At 42.3% G+C, this 16,293-nt stretch overlaps 1 protein-coding gene across 1 annotated transcript; it reads right to left on the bottom strand.

Annotated features, from left to right (window-relative positions):
- Nucleotides 1–3,673: 3,673 nt before the first annotated feature.
- On the bottom strand, nucleotides 3,674–10,581 carry LOC134602640 (cyclin-dependent kinase inhibitor 1B-like). The gene is made up of 3 exons (XM_063447742.1): nucleotides 10,119–10,581; nucleotides 8,123–8,247; nucleotides 3,674–6,578 (listed from the first exon to the last, which is right to left on the bottom strand). Exons 1-2 carry the CDS (start codon nucleotides 10,495–10,497, stop codon nucleotides 8,132–8,134), a joined length of 495 nt encoding a protein of 164 aa, XP_063303812.1. The 5' UTR covers nucleotides 10,498–10,581; the 3' UTR covers nucleotides 3,674–6,578; nucleotides 8,123–8,131.
- Nucleotides 10,582–16,293: the final 5,712 nt, after the last annotated feature.

Here is a 16,293-nt window from a genome sequence, read left to right as displayed (position 1 = left end):
CCCCCAGCACCCCTACTCCCAGCACCCCTACTCCTTCTACTCCCCCTACTCCCAGCACCCCTACTCCCACTACCCCCAGCACCCCCCTTCTACTCCCCCTACTCCCAGCACCCCTACTCCCACTACCCACAGCACCCCTACCCCCAGGACCCACAGCACCCCTACCCCCAGGACACCTACCCCCCCCTTACCCACAGCACCCCTACCCCCAGCACCCCTACTCCCCCTACCCCCAGCACCAGTACCCACAGCACCCCTACTCCCACTACCCCTAGCACCCCTACTCCCACTACCCCCAGCACCCCTACTCCCACTACCCCAGCACCCCTACCCCCAGCACCCCTACTCCCACTACCCCCAGCACCCCTACTCCCCCTAGCCCCAGCACCCCTACCCCCAGCACCCCTACCCCCAGCACCCCTACTCCCACTACCCACAGCACCCCTACCCCCAGGACACCTACCCCCCCTTACCCACAGCACCCCTACTCCCCCTACCCCCAGCACCACTACCCCCAGCACCCCTACCCCCAGCACCCCTACTCCCACTACCCCCAGCACCCCTACCCCCAGCACCCCTACTCCCACTACCCCCAGCACCCCTACTCCCACTACCCCCAGCACCCCTACTCCCAGCACCCCCAGCACCCCTACTCCCAGCACCCCTACCCCAGCACCCCTACCCCCAGGACCCCTAACCCCCTTACCCACAGCACCCCTACCCCCAGCACCCCTACCCCCAGCACCCCTACCCACAGCACCCCTACCCCCTTACCCCCAGCATCCCTACCCACAGCACCCCTACCCCCCTTACCCACAGCACCCCTACCCTCAGCACCCCTACCCCCCTTACCCACAGCACCCCTACCCCCCTTACCCACAGCACCCCTAGCCCCCCTTAACCCCAGCACCCCTACCCCAGCACCCCTACTCCCACTACCCACCACCCCCCTTACCCACAGCACCCCTACCCACAGCACCCCTATCCCCCTACACACAGCACCCCTATCCACAGCACCCCTACCCCCCTACACACAGGACCCCTACCCACAGCAGCCCTACACACAGCACCCCTACCCCGCCTACACACAGCACCCCTACCCCCCCCATACACAGCACCCCTACCCCCCCACACACAGCACCCCTACCCCCCCCCACACACACAGCACCCCTACCCCCCCCCACACACAGCACCCCTACCCCCCCACACACAGCACCCCTACCCCCCCCCCCCACACACAGCACCCCTACCCCCCCACACACACAGCACCCCTACACCCCCCACACACACAGCACCCCTACACCCCCCACACACACAGCACCCCTACCCCCCCCCACACACAGCACCCCTACCCCCCCACACTCACAGCACCCCTACCCCCCACACTCACAGCACCCTTTCCCCCCCACACTCACAGCACCCTTTCCCCCCACACTCACAGCACCCTTTCCCCCCACACTCACAGCACCCTTTCCCCCCCACACTCACAGCACCCTTTCCCCCCCACACTCACAGCACCCTTTCCCCCCCCACACACAGCACCCTTTCCCCCAAACACACACAGCACCCTTTCCCCCAAACACACACAGCACCCTTTCCCCCAAACACACACAGCACCCTACCCCCCACACACAGCACCCTACCCCCCACACACAGAACCCTGCCCCCCCACACACAGCACCCTACCCCCCCCACACACAGCACCCCACCCCCCACACACAGCACCCCACCCCCCCACACACAGCACCCCAACCCCCCCCACACAGCACCCCACCCCACATTACACACAGACACATACACTGCACCCCTCAATGCAGTATATGTGTGTGTGTTCAGCAGTCTTTATGTATTCAGCAGTGTGTGTGTGTGTGTGTGTGTATTCAGCAGACTGCGTGCGTGTATTCAGCAGACTGCGTACTCAGCAGTGTGCGTGTATTTAGCGGACTGTGTGTGTATTTAGCAGTCTGTCTGTGTCTCGGTGTGTGTATGTATTAAGCAGTTGGTGTGTGAATGTGTTCAGCAGTCTGTGTGTATGTATTGCATTTGTTGGAGATACTAATATAAGCTTAATTTATATCATTATTTAAAATGTTTATAATTTAACTCTCTGTTGTGTTCTTCTTTTAAAACAAAAGTTGTTAACTGTACGAGTAGTTTTTTCTAAACGTAAACCTCAGTATTCAGGTTTAATTGCCATGTTGGCACTTTGAGGGGAAAAAAGTTGGCATGTATTGCGGTTTGGGCACTCGGGCTCAAAAAGGTTCGCCATCACTGCTCTAAATATACCTGGATATAAAACAATGTCTACAGACTATGCAGTAAACTAGCAGTCCAGTGGTGAAATGATTTATAAATCCCAAGATGGTATTTTGTACTACACATATATTTAAAATACACACAATAATGGTAGCGGTACTGTATTAATTGTAGCAGGTTTTACCTTGGAATTCCCACCAACCACAGGCAGGTCAGGGGATGCATGTCCTGGTGCTGCCTTGATATTTGGATATCTGCATTTTACACTGACACACCATGCATAACAAAACATACACATTTTTATGATAGATTATTTTACACACTCTGTGCAGGTTTCAACATTATGTATACTTGATATGATTTATGAAGGGAGAGGGAATATGAAAAACATATTACAAAAACACTTAAATATTTATTAATCTTCCCTCCTACCTCCACAGACCTACAATAACTCCCCCATCCACACACAAACACTACATCCTTCTCACACATACACACACTGCACCCCTCACAAACACTACTGCACCTATCCCCTGCTACAGCCCCTATCCCGGCAGACTCCAGGTAAGTTCTCAAACTGTTCTTAAACAGTTTGGCTACTTACTCTGGGAGGGAACCACAGCACTCCTGGCACCAGAACCACTACAGAGTGCTGTAGTGGTTATTGTGCCTGGATTGTTTCTTTAAATAATCTTCCAGTGCCCCTCCCAAGCAGCGCTGTACATTTATACAACCTAGAAAATTGTTGTGACTTGGGGCGCCTCGGAAAAATATTAAGGGTGCCATGAACCAAAAAGGTTTGGGAACCAGGCACTCCAGATGTTGTGGACTACATCTCTCATAATGCTCTTACAGCCATAATGCTGGAAAAGCATTGGGGAGACAAAGTTCACAACATCTGGAGTGACAAAGGTTTCCTGTCTCTGGACTAGGGTGAAACAAGGGACCTCTTGCCTCTCTCACCAGCACTACTCCCAGCAGCACACACTCAGAAACATTCCTTATGGAAAAAAGGCAATCTAGAGACATCCATAAATTACTTAAGCTTTGGTCTTGAGTTTTAAAAAGGACTCCAGAACCTCTCAATGGCATATTCCATTTATGCAAGATTCATTAAATATATTTATATTCCACAGAGAACACACAGTCGCTGCTTTCTGTATAGATTTATTTTCTGAAAATGATTGCATGACTTTGAAACAGAAAATCAAATTATCTTTGAAAAACCTTTACAAGAAAAAAAAATGTATATTAAAAAAAATACAAAATGTAACTGTAATTATTAGGCATCTGGCTCAGTCTGCAATCTTTTAACCGCCAAATTACATATAAGAAAAAAAAATACAAAGTAACAAAATAAGAAATATTGGAACACTGCTACATCAGTACAATAAAAAAATACAATTAACAAACCAAAAAAACAAAAACAAACCAAAAAAAATATTTATATGGCATTTTCAGATGCACAAAAAACTGCCACTTTGGCTTTTTGGAAAAGAAAGTAAGAAAAAAAAAATCTAGATTAAACTTTTTTTTTTGCTTTTAACATAAATAAGTTAGTAGAATTTGTCAGTTTTTTTTGTTTGTTTTTTTACATCACAATAGACACTCACCCATCATAAAATGGTCATCATTTAGTATGCTACATACACAAGCAACACAACACCCTCCCGCTAGCACTATCATCAAGAGAGTCTGCATAGTGAGGCCCCCAAAAATCAAGTGTAAATTGGTGTCTAGCCACCAAGGCCATCCTCTTAATGAAACGGCACGCTGATGCTTTTTTGATGGCATTTTAACATACATCAAAGCCCCTAAGTGGGAAGTGGGGCTAGTAGGAGGAAGATGCATTTCTAGAAATTGACCTACACAGCGTGTGAATAGAAATGGAACCGGATTCATTTTTATTTAATCTTGCCCTGCTGAGGGGACCTGCTGCACTGAGACAAATAAAATATCCTATTTTAATAACGGAATGAATTTGTTGCATGAGAAGCTCCCATTCAACCAAAGTGGATAAAGCTTAGAACCAAACATCTGTCAAAACAGTTGTTACCAGTGTTCGTATAACCAGAATTTGAAACCATATCACAAATTAAAAAATAGATATATATATATATTTATATGTACACACATTTAAAAAAAAAAAAAAAAAAAAAAGTCATAAACAAAAGAAGAAAAATAAGTCAACACTGAGGAGCTTACAGCTTGCATCACCCAGGAGGCCAGAAACATATGAACAAATAAAGAAATGAAGGAGAAAAACATATATATGAAAAAACAAATACACATGATAAAAAGTATCCCTCTAAGCAGTTGTTTGTGACAGAACAGCACCGGAACTGTTAAGATGGAATTCTTAGAACAAAGAGTTAAATCCACGTAAGAATAAATGGTGTACAATGCAATCTGTGGGATGTAGTTGTAGTTATGTTTCCTTCTTTATAAATTACATTGCTGAGCAGTTACTGCTTAGAGAGAATACTAAAACCCACTACCATTTGTGCTTTGTAGAAAACAGAACATAGATTGATTTGAGATTCCTTGGACCACAAAAAAAAAAAGATAAAATTATTATATATATATTGTACCGATGGAAAATGCAAAAGGGTTTCTGACTGCAGAACCCATTTACATTGGAAAAAGTTTAAAGTGGTATATTTTGTTCTTGAATAGGCTCAGGCTCAGTGATACACAATTTCTAATATTCCAGTGGAGGGGAATTAGCAGGTTTTGTTCACTAATAGCAAATTTCAGGCCAATACATAAACAGAAAGGGGAATAGTTGCAGAATTTCCCACATTGGCTATTTTGGTCTATATTTTGAAAATCTTTTGTAAGTTCTCCATTGTTCCCAGTATAGTTTCCTATGATGCTTAGCAGGGCAAGCATTACCCACAGTTGGAACAGAGGATTTCGGCTACTCCTGTTGAGTCTTTAACCTAGAAACTGCCTTAATCACCAGAGCTTCTAAACCTAGAATAAAGATAAATGGTTTTTTTTTTTTAAATGCAGGGAATATAATTTGCTATTCTTAATTTACGTTTAAGGGGGGAAAAAAGAGTGAGGGAGATTGCAATTTATTAAAAGTATTAACAACCAATTTTTTTTCTACATTTTCAAAATGTAAGTGCTAAAAATAAGAGTGTTTAACTTGGTTGCAATGGTTTTTAACTTTTCCACTGTTTACAGTCAGGCATGAGTTCTTGTGCCATTTTTGTAATGATGTTATTGGGGAAAAAAGCAGCTGCCACCTAAGTATCTTTACATGTACCTACCATGCATTCTTTTGCATGTATATAGTGCTGATAAGTTTGTATATCAGAACACGTTTTCTTTTTGTTAGTGAAGAAAAGAAACATATATGTCATGCAATACAGGTGGTGCTAGTGCTGCTTCTAGCATGCCCCTAAAACTGGAGAGATATTAGGAATGTACCGCGATTGGCACACTTAGCTTAGGTTCGTCAAAACCAATCAGCTTATGATTATCGAGCCAGAGTTTTAAGGATTTCCTTCAGAGCTTTCTGCTGAATTGGAGACACTTTGTGATCAGTACTGGAGACAAACACACATACGCACACAGAGAACCAGCCCCTGGCACTCAGAATGAGCTTCTCTCTTACATTATGTAAACGAATAACCAGGGTGACATTAGCTGTGTTAACCTGTATGGTGTGAGGGAATTAAAGAATATTAAGTGTTATGTTGTCCTTACAGGACCTACATAAAAATGAGGACAAGGGTTTTGTTTGTTATTAACAAAAGACCAAGTTATCTGGTTCATTTAAAAAAAAAAAGGGCACTATTGACTCCAAATACTCCCTATTGAGTAAGGAAACAAAATGTGATTATATGCATTTTACACTATAGATAAACTACATACAAGATAAGATTTGTGGGTGCAAATTAAGGTTTTACAGGCCTCCCTGGGATGACGAAGTTAGAGATCATTACATGATCTTCGATATTGGCCCCAATTCTCTTCACTTGGATCAGGGCAAAACCTCGCCTTTTTTTTTTTTCTTTCCTTCCTTTTTTAAAAACCCCACCCCTCCCTAAAAAGACAACAAAAAAACACACACACAAAAAAAACCTCAAACAAAATAAAATGTCTTATGTGCTACACAGGGGAGAGATGGGGATTACACAGGTAGTAAGGAGAAGCAGAAGAAGGTGCCTAATTGCACAAATGCTACATCTGATGCCCAGGCTCTGTAGTGTTACTCTGTATCAGTGCTTGCGGGGGATCTCCCACCAGTGACAGAGTCCACAGGCTGAGTGGGCAGGAGTCAGCCAGCACTGGTGGAGGTTGGGGCACATCTGTGGGAGAGAGAAAGACAATGATTAATTTGGTGAATTACCGGTAGTCTATTTTCACATGCACAACATTTCATGATAGCTTATATATGTTTATAAGTGTTTGTCTTGGTTAGCCAACGCCAAACATTTCTGAGGGCTATTCATCTGAAGCTCATACTGCCTCTTGTGAAAGTCAGTCAACAGCAGTTGTGGTGCCACAGACAACACTAACCATGGGAGGTGGAAAAATGTGTGTTACATTGCATGGAGAGCTGGAGTCAATGTAAATAGTGTATTAATGGAATGCAACGCTTGGATTTTATCCCTGAATAACCAAAGAGATCTGGCAATAACATTCTGTGGCTTTCATCAATAATAAGCCATACTTATTAGTAAATTGGCCACTAAATTTGTGGTGAAGATGGAGCTAAACAGGTTGCAAACATAAGTGACAACAGTAGAGGGAGCATGTATACTAGAATGAATTGTGGAGGAGCAGCTTCGGATTATTTGTATTGATATTTACTTTGCATTCCTATAGAAACATTTTGTTTAATAAGTGCTGAAGAATTTTACGCTATTAAGAGATCCTCTTTGATCTAGATGTGTGTCTTTTTTGACGGGGGGGTGGGGGGAGGGGATTCTACCTGCACAGAACAGGTTACTTTAAAAAAACAAAAACATGTATAGGATCATTACAAATGGAGAACTCAGAATAACTGCATACAACTGAAGTAATAATATATGACTGGTGTAGATAAAGGTTCTGCATGCTATAACAATTATCTGACTCACTAGTTTTTTGTATGCAAGAGCCTAAATGTTTTTTAGAACATGGCGATGGGACTGAGACAAAATATGTGGGATGCGCCGCACTCATTTTTTGTATTTTATGATTTCTAATTTCATTTTTTATGTTGATTGTATGGTTTTAACATCTTACACACCTGTGAGATTACCAGGGTGTTTTGTGTCAACATGGTTTAAAAGAGCTTAACCCCTTAAGGACCAAACTTCTGGAATAAAAGGGAATCATGACGTGTCACACACGTCATGTGTCCTTAAGGGGTTAAAGGACCACTCTAGGCACCCAGACCACTTCAGCTTAATGAAGTGGTCTGGGTGCCAGGTCCAGCTAGGGTTAACCCATTTTTTTTATAAACATAGCAGTTTCAGAGAAACTGCTATGTTTATTAATGGGTTAAGCCTTCCCCCTAATCCTCTAGTGGCTGTCTCACTGACAGCCGCTAGAGGCGCTTGCGTGATTCTCACTGTGAAAATCACAGTGAGAGCACGCAAGCGTCCATAGGAAAGCATTGTAAATGCTTTCCTATGCGACCGGCTGAATGCGTGCGCAGCTCTTGCCGCGCATGCGCATTCAGCCGACGGGGCGGAACGGAGGCGGAGAGCTCCCCGCCCAGCGCTGGAAAAAGGTAAGTTTTAACCCTTTTCCCCTTTCCAGAGCCGGGCGGGAGGGTGGGGGCAAAAAAACACCTGAATAGTTAAATATTGGTTGGATATGTCCATCTACCTATCCTGTTTTACTTCCCCTCTACATCACTCACCCCATTCCTTTACGTGCTTGGCTTGTTTTTCTTGGGCGTTTCCTCAGGGGAAGGCTCTGCACTGCTTTCCTCTGTATCTCCAGCTTCTGTCCTGTGGGATTTCTTCACATTGTTAGAAGATGAATCTGGAAAAGATCAAGGGGGATTGGGGCAATGAAATAAAAATATATAATGATTACAAAACACAGAGCAGGTGATTCCCCACCCCCTTTCTTTTAATGAAAAGAAAAAGTAATGCAAATTTCCCGTCTCAAGGAACACGTACGTGAAAACTAAATATGCTGATTTACCCTTTCAAAAACAAACACAAAATACAAACTACTACAGAGTTATTTTATGATGTGCCCAAATCAACACACAATTGAGGCCATCTCCGTATGTTCCTCACACACAGATTATACAGTGATTTTCTCAAAAAGGTAACATTTTCATAAAATTACATTCACAGTAGTACTTAAAACGAACATGTTCTTGTCTATCTGCCATGCATATTGCTTAGCATCACTCAGAGAGACTGACAATTTCAGTAAGGGAGTGACATTCACACTTAAACTGTTTCAATCGCCTCTCACAAGCGTTAGAAAAAGATGATCACATTTTTTTTTTCATTAAAGGATCACCATAGTGCCAGGAAAACAAACTCGTTTTCCTGACACTATAGTGCCCTTAGGACCCCCCACCCCACCCTCAGGGTCTCCCTCTCGCTGGGCTGAAGGGGTTAAAATCCCTTCAGCCACTTACCTTTATCCAGTGCCGGGCTCCCTCGGCGCTGGTGACCTCTCCTCCACCACCGTCAGCTCCCGAGTGGGGCGGAATGCGCATACGCGGCAAGACCTGTGCGCGCATTCTAACAGTGCATAGGAAAGCATTTCTCAATGCTTTCCTGTGGACGTTCTGCACGCGGAATGCGATTTTCGAATCCAGCGTCACAGAAGCGCCTCTAACGGCTGTCAGGAAGACAGTCACTAGAGGCTGGATTAACCCTGCAATGTAAACATATGTATGTCTACTTCTGAAGGGTTAAAACCTGAGGGACCTGGCACCCAGACCACTTCATTGAGCTGAAGTGGTCTGGGTGACTATAGTGTCCCTTTAAGATTTAAAAAAAGCTGCATAGACAAAGGGACACTTTTGATGACCTTAGGTCAGTGGGTTGGTTTGAGCAGAGAAGTAACTTCAGTTAAAGCCACCAATACTAGCCAGCCTCCTACCAGACAGCAGCCACTGAACTACTGAGGGCTTGTTTATATTTGTTTTTGTTTTTTAAGAAAACACAAATGTATAGGAGTCATGTAGATCTGTCCCAAAAACGTTTGTAAACCCATGTCAGAACTTGTGTGCTCTTCATCTTTAGAAAGCTTGCATTTTTTTTTTAACCTTTAAAGTGATTCAACAATAAATGTCCAAACCTTTGGTTACAGATTAGGGTTACTTCTAACTACGTGTTATTTTATTGCTGGTTTGGTAAACATATAATCTGATGCAATGTAAGTAACAGAATAGCAATCAGTGTCCCCATCTCCCCTATTAGCAGGAGGCCATCCTCACTGACCATGCACTACCTGTATGCTGTACTGAGAGACATTAGTGAGCTGTACACCAGCCTTGCATGTTGACACCTGCTATGGACAGACAGCCCAATATAGAGAATTAGAAATGGACTAACAGTTGCAGAGTCTCGGGTTGCCCAAAGTTGAGCCCACAGAGAGAGCACCAAGTTAGCAGCCATTCACCAAGGTTTACATGCAGCAGAGACACTGTGCCATGGGGCAGCCCCCTCTACCTGTTTGATGAGAGCACCTGACAGACAGTGGGCTAATAGCCCGGGTATGATGGCTAGCACATGGGGTCTATTAGTATGATTAGTGTTGGTTTGTGCCACCGTTGCCCCCAACATTGTGATTGCCCCCTTGCTGCCCTCTCCCCCCCGGTATGCAGGTGTCAGGATGCCCCCAGGATGAGGCTCCGCCCACTGTAGGGCGCCGTGGACGCTCACCCATTGGCTCTCCGCTCCTCTTCCTGCCCTGGGAGCCCGGCTCCTCCTCGATGCCCGCTCTGGGCTGCGGCTCCCGGGGCCGTCTGCGGTGTGCGCCCGGGTTTGGGTGTGGCCCCCGCCGGTAGAATTCGGGCACGTCAGGCCCCGCGACCTCCCAGAGCAGGGGCCCGTCCAAGGGCCGGTCGTTGTCGAAGTCAAAGTTCCAACGATGCCGCTGCTTGCTCTCCAGCTCCTGCCGGCACCGTGCCAGCTCCCGGGACAGGCTCTCGTGATCCACCGAGCCGAACAGGCGGCGCTGCACGGGGGGCCGTGGGGAGCCAGGGGCCCGGGACACCCGCTCCACGCCAGGGGAACCCGGGGTCAGACTAACGCCCGACATGGGCTCAACGAGGGTCACCGGGCTGTCAGCGGGTCACCGGGAATCCTGCGCTGCCCAATATGGCGGAGTGGGGAGCCAGCGCCCGTAGGGAGATTTAAACGCCCCCTGCCGGTGATTGGTCGCAAGAGGAGCCCGTCTGCTTAAGGTGGAACGGGGGAGATGTGTAGTGACCCGAAACACCCGCTTTATTATTATTATTATTATTAGTTGTTTACGAGCTGGGTCACATAGTGTGTATTTATTTATGTAATGTCCTAATGGAGAACATGTTTGTGTCTGACTAGCAAATCTACAGCTATCAGGTGATAGAACTAAAGCTGCATTCCATCACCATGGTTATCCAGCTGGCATGGAATGTTGGTGAATATAAATGGCCACTAGATTTCACCCTGTCCAGATACTTTCTATCTCTTCAATCCAGATGATAAACATGTATCTGCAGTATACAGTGTTTGCTGATCCCACTCACCTAATATGACGTGTAGGACATGTCTAGTAATCCGCAACTGACAGGGCTGCTCAATCAGTAAAATCCCATCCCTTGAGCAAAAAATGCAAATGTGAGAAATATTAAATTAATTTATTATAACCAAACTTTGTTTTAATCCTGACCACATTCGGTCCTTAGAAATTAACCCTGTAAGTAGTATGTATGCAAAAATACTTAAAACATTTTTTGTTTGCCGTAGCCTGCCACTATTATTATACTATGCAGAACATAACTTTACTATTGATTCATGTAATTATGGAAAACCAACAATAGCGCTGTTTAGTCACCAGTCTCTACTGTGTGCTGTTGGTGTGTGAATATTTGGCAGGTCTGTGCTTACAATTCCAGCTTTCTATGTTTTTCCTGCACCCCAGTCTTTGTCCACACGTTAGATGAATCTGATAATTCAAAAAAGGAAAGCAAAATCCTGCTGTTATCTGGGAAGAAGGTGCCTTTTTAAATAATACAAAGTATGGTGCTTGGTGTGATCCTTAAAGGGACACTATAGTCACCAAAACAACTACAGCTTATTTAATTTGTTCTGGTGAGTAAAATCATTACCTTCAGGCTTTTTTTCAGAGAAAATGCAGTGTTTACATTACAGCGCCCTGATAACTCCACTGGCCACTCCTCAGATGGATACTAGAAGTGCTTCCTAGGACTAGATGATGGTTTTAACACTATAGGGTCAGGAATCCATGTTTGTGTTCCTGACCCTATAGTGTTCCTTTAAATTTGTCATGTAGTTTGGTACTTAAGATCATATATTACAATGCTACTTCAAAGCTTTCAATTTTCATAATTTGGCATGTTTAGATTTAATATAATTTGGTGAACCTAAAAAGTTGTCAGGTATACAGAGAGAACCAACACGCAGTGTGTAATTGACAAGCAGGAATAAACCTATGCCGAACCTGACAGAGAATGGTCAGGGACAAGCCAGAGTCAGGGAAATCAGATATCGGGGAAGTGAGGTCCAATAACCTAGTGAATGCTTATAGAAAGGAGAATAGTCAGTGTGACGGACTGCCTCGGCTCAGGCATTCCAGTGGCATGCGAGGTATCCCACAGTTCACAAGCTTCTGTGTAGCAAAAGAAGGTAGGTTGGGGTTCGAAATAAGGCGATTTGCCCTAGTTTTCAGCCGATAATAGTCTCTGCTCAACGGTCAGGCTCTACCCCCCAATATATATATATATATATATATACACACACACACACACATACATACATACATACATACATAAACACACACGGAATTAAATTATTCATTTTGTGACTTTTATACTTTAAATTTAGAGTGCATACATTCCTCCTGATATACACAGTATTCACATTGTCATATGTATTTATATATATTAAAAAAAAAAATCTTTACTTGACTTGTTCTCCAATATGAGAGAAATATCAGTGTCTACACTTCATTTGGAATTTGAGTCAGTAGAAATTAATTTCTCGAGGCAGAGAAATGTGGAATTTTATTTTAGGCTTCTCCGCAAAATGTTGAGAAACACTGGTGTAGCAAATCCAGCAAGGGAGGCCAGCAGAAAGCCATTGAAAGAAAAAAAAAAAGTGTACACCACCTTCTGTCATATTAGCAAAATAAAATGCTGGAAACATTTATTTTTTGATCTAATGATCAAAGGAGAATGATTTTTATTGCCAAAATACAAAGTATACAATATAAAATTAATGTTTTCATTGTAGTACAACCATAAGGATAAATCCATGATTATTAAGAAATAAAGTGCCTGTTTGGAGATTTTTCTGGTCACTAAAATTTGGTTTCCCATTTAGAGTTATAGAAACACCCCACACCTACAATTAATTGGGATCAAAACAAAACATCTGATTTCAATGATAAACATTGTGTTGAAAAGAAATAAGAAAATACATTAATATATTTTAACACTTACTTTATACAGCATTATAAAAATCACAATAATGTACAATGATGCGCTTGCACCACAATGATGCTCTCCTTGCTATTTTATAGAGAGATGATACTATGATAAAATTATTTTAAGACAATCATGGGACAGAACGTGGAGCAATTTTCATGAAATATTTCTGATTACTCCACTTTTAACTTAACTCAGGTCTATTTATATAGAATACCCTACAAATCCGCTAAAAGTTAGAAGTGTAAAACAGGCAGACAGTAGGGCTGGTCTTGACCCTATAGTTCTTGGATTACAAAGAGGTGGATCATGCACTGTTTTTAAATTTACAGGGTGTAAGAACACGCATTGGCACATCTCTCTGCAAAAAAAATAAAATGATATATGCCCGTAGGGAACTCTGTTGGGCCCAGGCATGTTTACATTCTCTGCAAATGATGTGTAATAGTACACAAATAAACCTGGCTCTTTCACTCAGACATGTTACAGTATATTCTGAAATTCAACTTCCACTTTTAGGCACAGTTAGAAGAAGGAGGTATGGATCTGAAAACTTCTGTTCCCGGCAGAAAATGGATTAATGAATTAAGGCTTCAGGTTGGTACAATATATTACAAATAGGATACAATGTAGAAGTTTATTTAGCTCTGAGATATAGTTGCATGTTTAAAATACAGACTAGGCCCAAATCGTCTGAAATCACTAGCTAGAGTAGTAATGGCAATATCACCAAATGTTAGCCATCTCTAAACTAGGGTATGGAAGAAAAAGATGCAAGGGTTACTTTAAATGCTTAATAGGCAAGCCTGTTCACAGCAGCATTAGGCACAGAAATATATATATTTATTTGGGAAGTCTCACATTCTACATTCAAATCATAGAGCTCTGTTTTCCACTAGATCACTAGACCAAAGTAATAGAGAGTAAAAAGCAACAATGACTAGTGTAGAGTATATTATTTCTCTTGCAAAGGGAGAGTAATCGAGTTCTTTCTCAATTTCAAATACTATAAACTTGCTCTACCTTATGGCAATCAAAACAGAGGCTATAGATGTTCTGTGCAATACATAGGTTCTCTAACTTGTGTTTTTTGTTGACTCACAGATCCACACCGCACCTTAAATTAGGGACAATTCAATGCAACCAGCAGGCCTGCAGTAATAGGAGTACAACTTTGAGTTACACATTCACCATAAGAGCTCCCAGCAAATTTAAAAAGTTATGGTTATAATTCCACCAAGGAATATATTTGGTAAACAGTGAATAATTAAAAACAGAGTACTCTTTTAAAATGAATCTTGATTGAACTACTTTGGTTTACATTTTGTATCATTAGTTTAATCTCCACAATTGATTGTAAATGTAAAGATGTGTCTAGAATGTGCAAAGAGTTTTAACAGACAGTGTATGGGGACACATCAAAGTGCACAATATCCCTTTATAGGCATCACGGGTTAGTGTAAGGCATTGCATGCAGTAACATCAATGGATTCAGAACAAAACAACACAGATATCTATAAAAAAAACAGCATATGAAGTCATGACAGATAGCAGCAGAATTAAAAGTTTCAATATAGAAAACAAAAATGAAAGCATAAAACTATGGGGCTTGATCCCTAAATTTGGACTTAAAAGGGGAAACAACACTTTTTTATTAAACACAGAAAATCCCATATAACATTTTGTGAAAGATTTAGCAACCGACATTCTCATCCAGTTCAGTCCAGGAACAGCCAGAGCAGACGACGCAAATGAGGAGGAGGAACAGGAGTGTTTGTTCTCTTTCTCCTCCTCCACTATCTATATTTAATGACAGTAAAAGGCAACATGGAAGTACTCAGTTCCGGCATAGTGGTAAATACAACTGCTTTGATTTCTACATTTAAATTTATCTTCAGATCTCACAAACATGTACTTGTTAGCTATGGAAGGATAAGTAAACAAAATATTAAAAATTATGGGAAGTAACGGTTTCCCTTTGGAAGAACAAAAATGGAGGAGCAAAATTTAGGCAAAAAAAAAATCTAAATCAAATTCTTCCCTTAAATTCAGCTATTTCAGCTTAAAAGTAGTAATTTATTTGACTGATTTCCACAGTTTCTGTTTTAGTGACTAAATATCTGTCTAAAGCCTGGCTTTTAGATACAAAGGTCTTACCATTAAAAGCACACATTATTTAAATGAATATCCAAACAGCTTGGAACCCTTACTCTAGAGGATGAGTTATAGGAAAGTGCTTACAGAGGATATTTAAAGAATCCCATCCACTTACTGCATATAGCCTGTACATGTATCGATCAGTAGAATGTCTTAACTGATTTCTTGTGATCCTGTTATGCGATAGATCAAAGCAAAGGCAAACAAAAGTACAAAAAACAGGCACAGGCAGAGTAAAACTATGGCATTTTGTGGTGTGTATGGTGTTGGAAGACTACGAGTAAAGTCCAGCCAAGTTTTTTGTCAAAATACTTTGGGGGATAAAAAGCACCATAAGCTCATCAGTTCTGCTGGAGGTATTACAATGAGGAATTTCACGTCATTATCTGCAGAAAATATCTGTACTGCATAAACAGGCTTTGCATGCTCCTACCATACAAAGATAAGCTTTCAATGATGGTGTTTAAACAGGATTCAGTCATGCTAACTTGGTGTTAAACATTTTGATGCGTCTGAATTGACACAGGGGATCAGTCGTACAATAAGCTGTCTTGGATACGGTGGTTGTAGTTTACCTTTAAAACAACAGCTTCACAGGAAGGGAACATGCAAACCACACTTAAGAGTCATAAATAAAACAGAGCACCTGTTTTTGTCAAGAGACAAAGTAATGGAAGCACAGGGTGTGCATCACTGTGCAAGGTAAATCAAAGGTTAGAGACAGCAGCAGAGTGAGGAGTCAATATACTTAATATTGGATATTAGAATATTTAGAAAAATATATGAATATCAAGATTTATATACGTGTTTTCCATCAGAGGATGCCATTGTCTACCCACTCTTTGCTTTGTGCTGTGTCAGCTATAGCTCAGTGCTATTGAAGGGTAGCAGATCAGTCACATGTGACATAAAACATAATTTTGAATAGAGCAAATGAAAAATACTGGTGTTCTTTATTTGTATTACACTCCTCTGCTCTATTTTAAATAATAAAACAACATGCTGACATCACAGCTGCTTTCCAGTATCCTAGAAAATCACCCTACTTTTCTCATGATGCTGTGTTATGATGACATCATCTGAAAATGATTACCTTGCTTTTGCAAGCTTGACAACAGTACAACCTCTTTGACTTCAAAACGTCTGAGCCCTATTAAACAGATAAGGATATTCACTAAAGTGTGGTTTGTCTGAAATTCAAAGTGGATTGGGAACAGCTAAATAAAATGAATTGCTCTGTCTCTGGCTTT

This window comes from Pelobates fuscus, chromosome 3, assembly GCF_036172605.1.
Source record: "Pelobates fuscus isolate aPelFus1 chromosome 3, aPelFus1.pri, whole genome shotgun sequence".
NCBI classification, from domain to species: domain Eukaryota; kingdom Metazoa; phylum Chordata; class Amphibia; order Anura; family Pelobatidae; genus Pelobates; species Pelobates fuscus.
Note: the sequence above shows the minus strand (reverse complement) of the source record. Positions and strands in the feature narration are given on the sequence as shown.

Excerpts from the sequence above, each read along its gene's own strand:
- LOC134602640 (XM_063447742.1), bottom strand. The coding sequence starts at position 10,497 with ATGTCGGGCGTTAGTCTGACCCCGGGTTCCCCTGGCGTGGAGCGGGTG. Across the intron at positions 8,248-10,118 it reads GAGGAGCGGAGAGCCAATGG|ATTCATCTTCTAACAATGTG; the intron begins GTGAGCGTCCAC and ends GATCTTTTCCAG.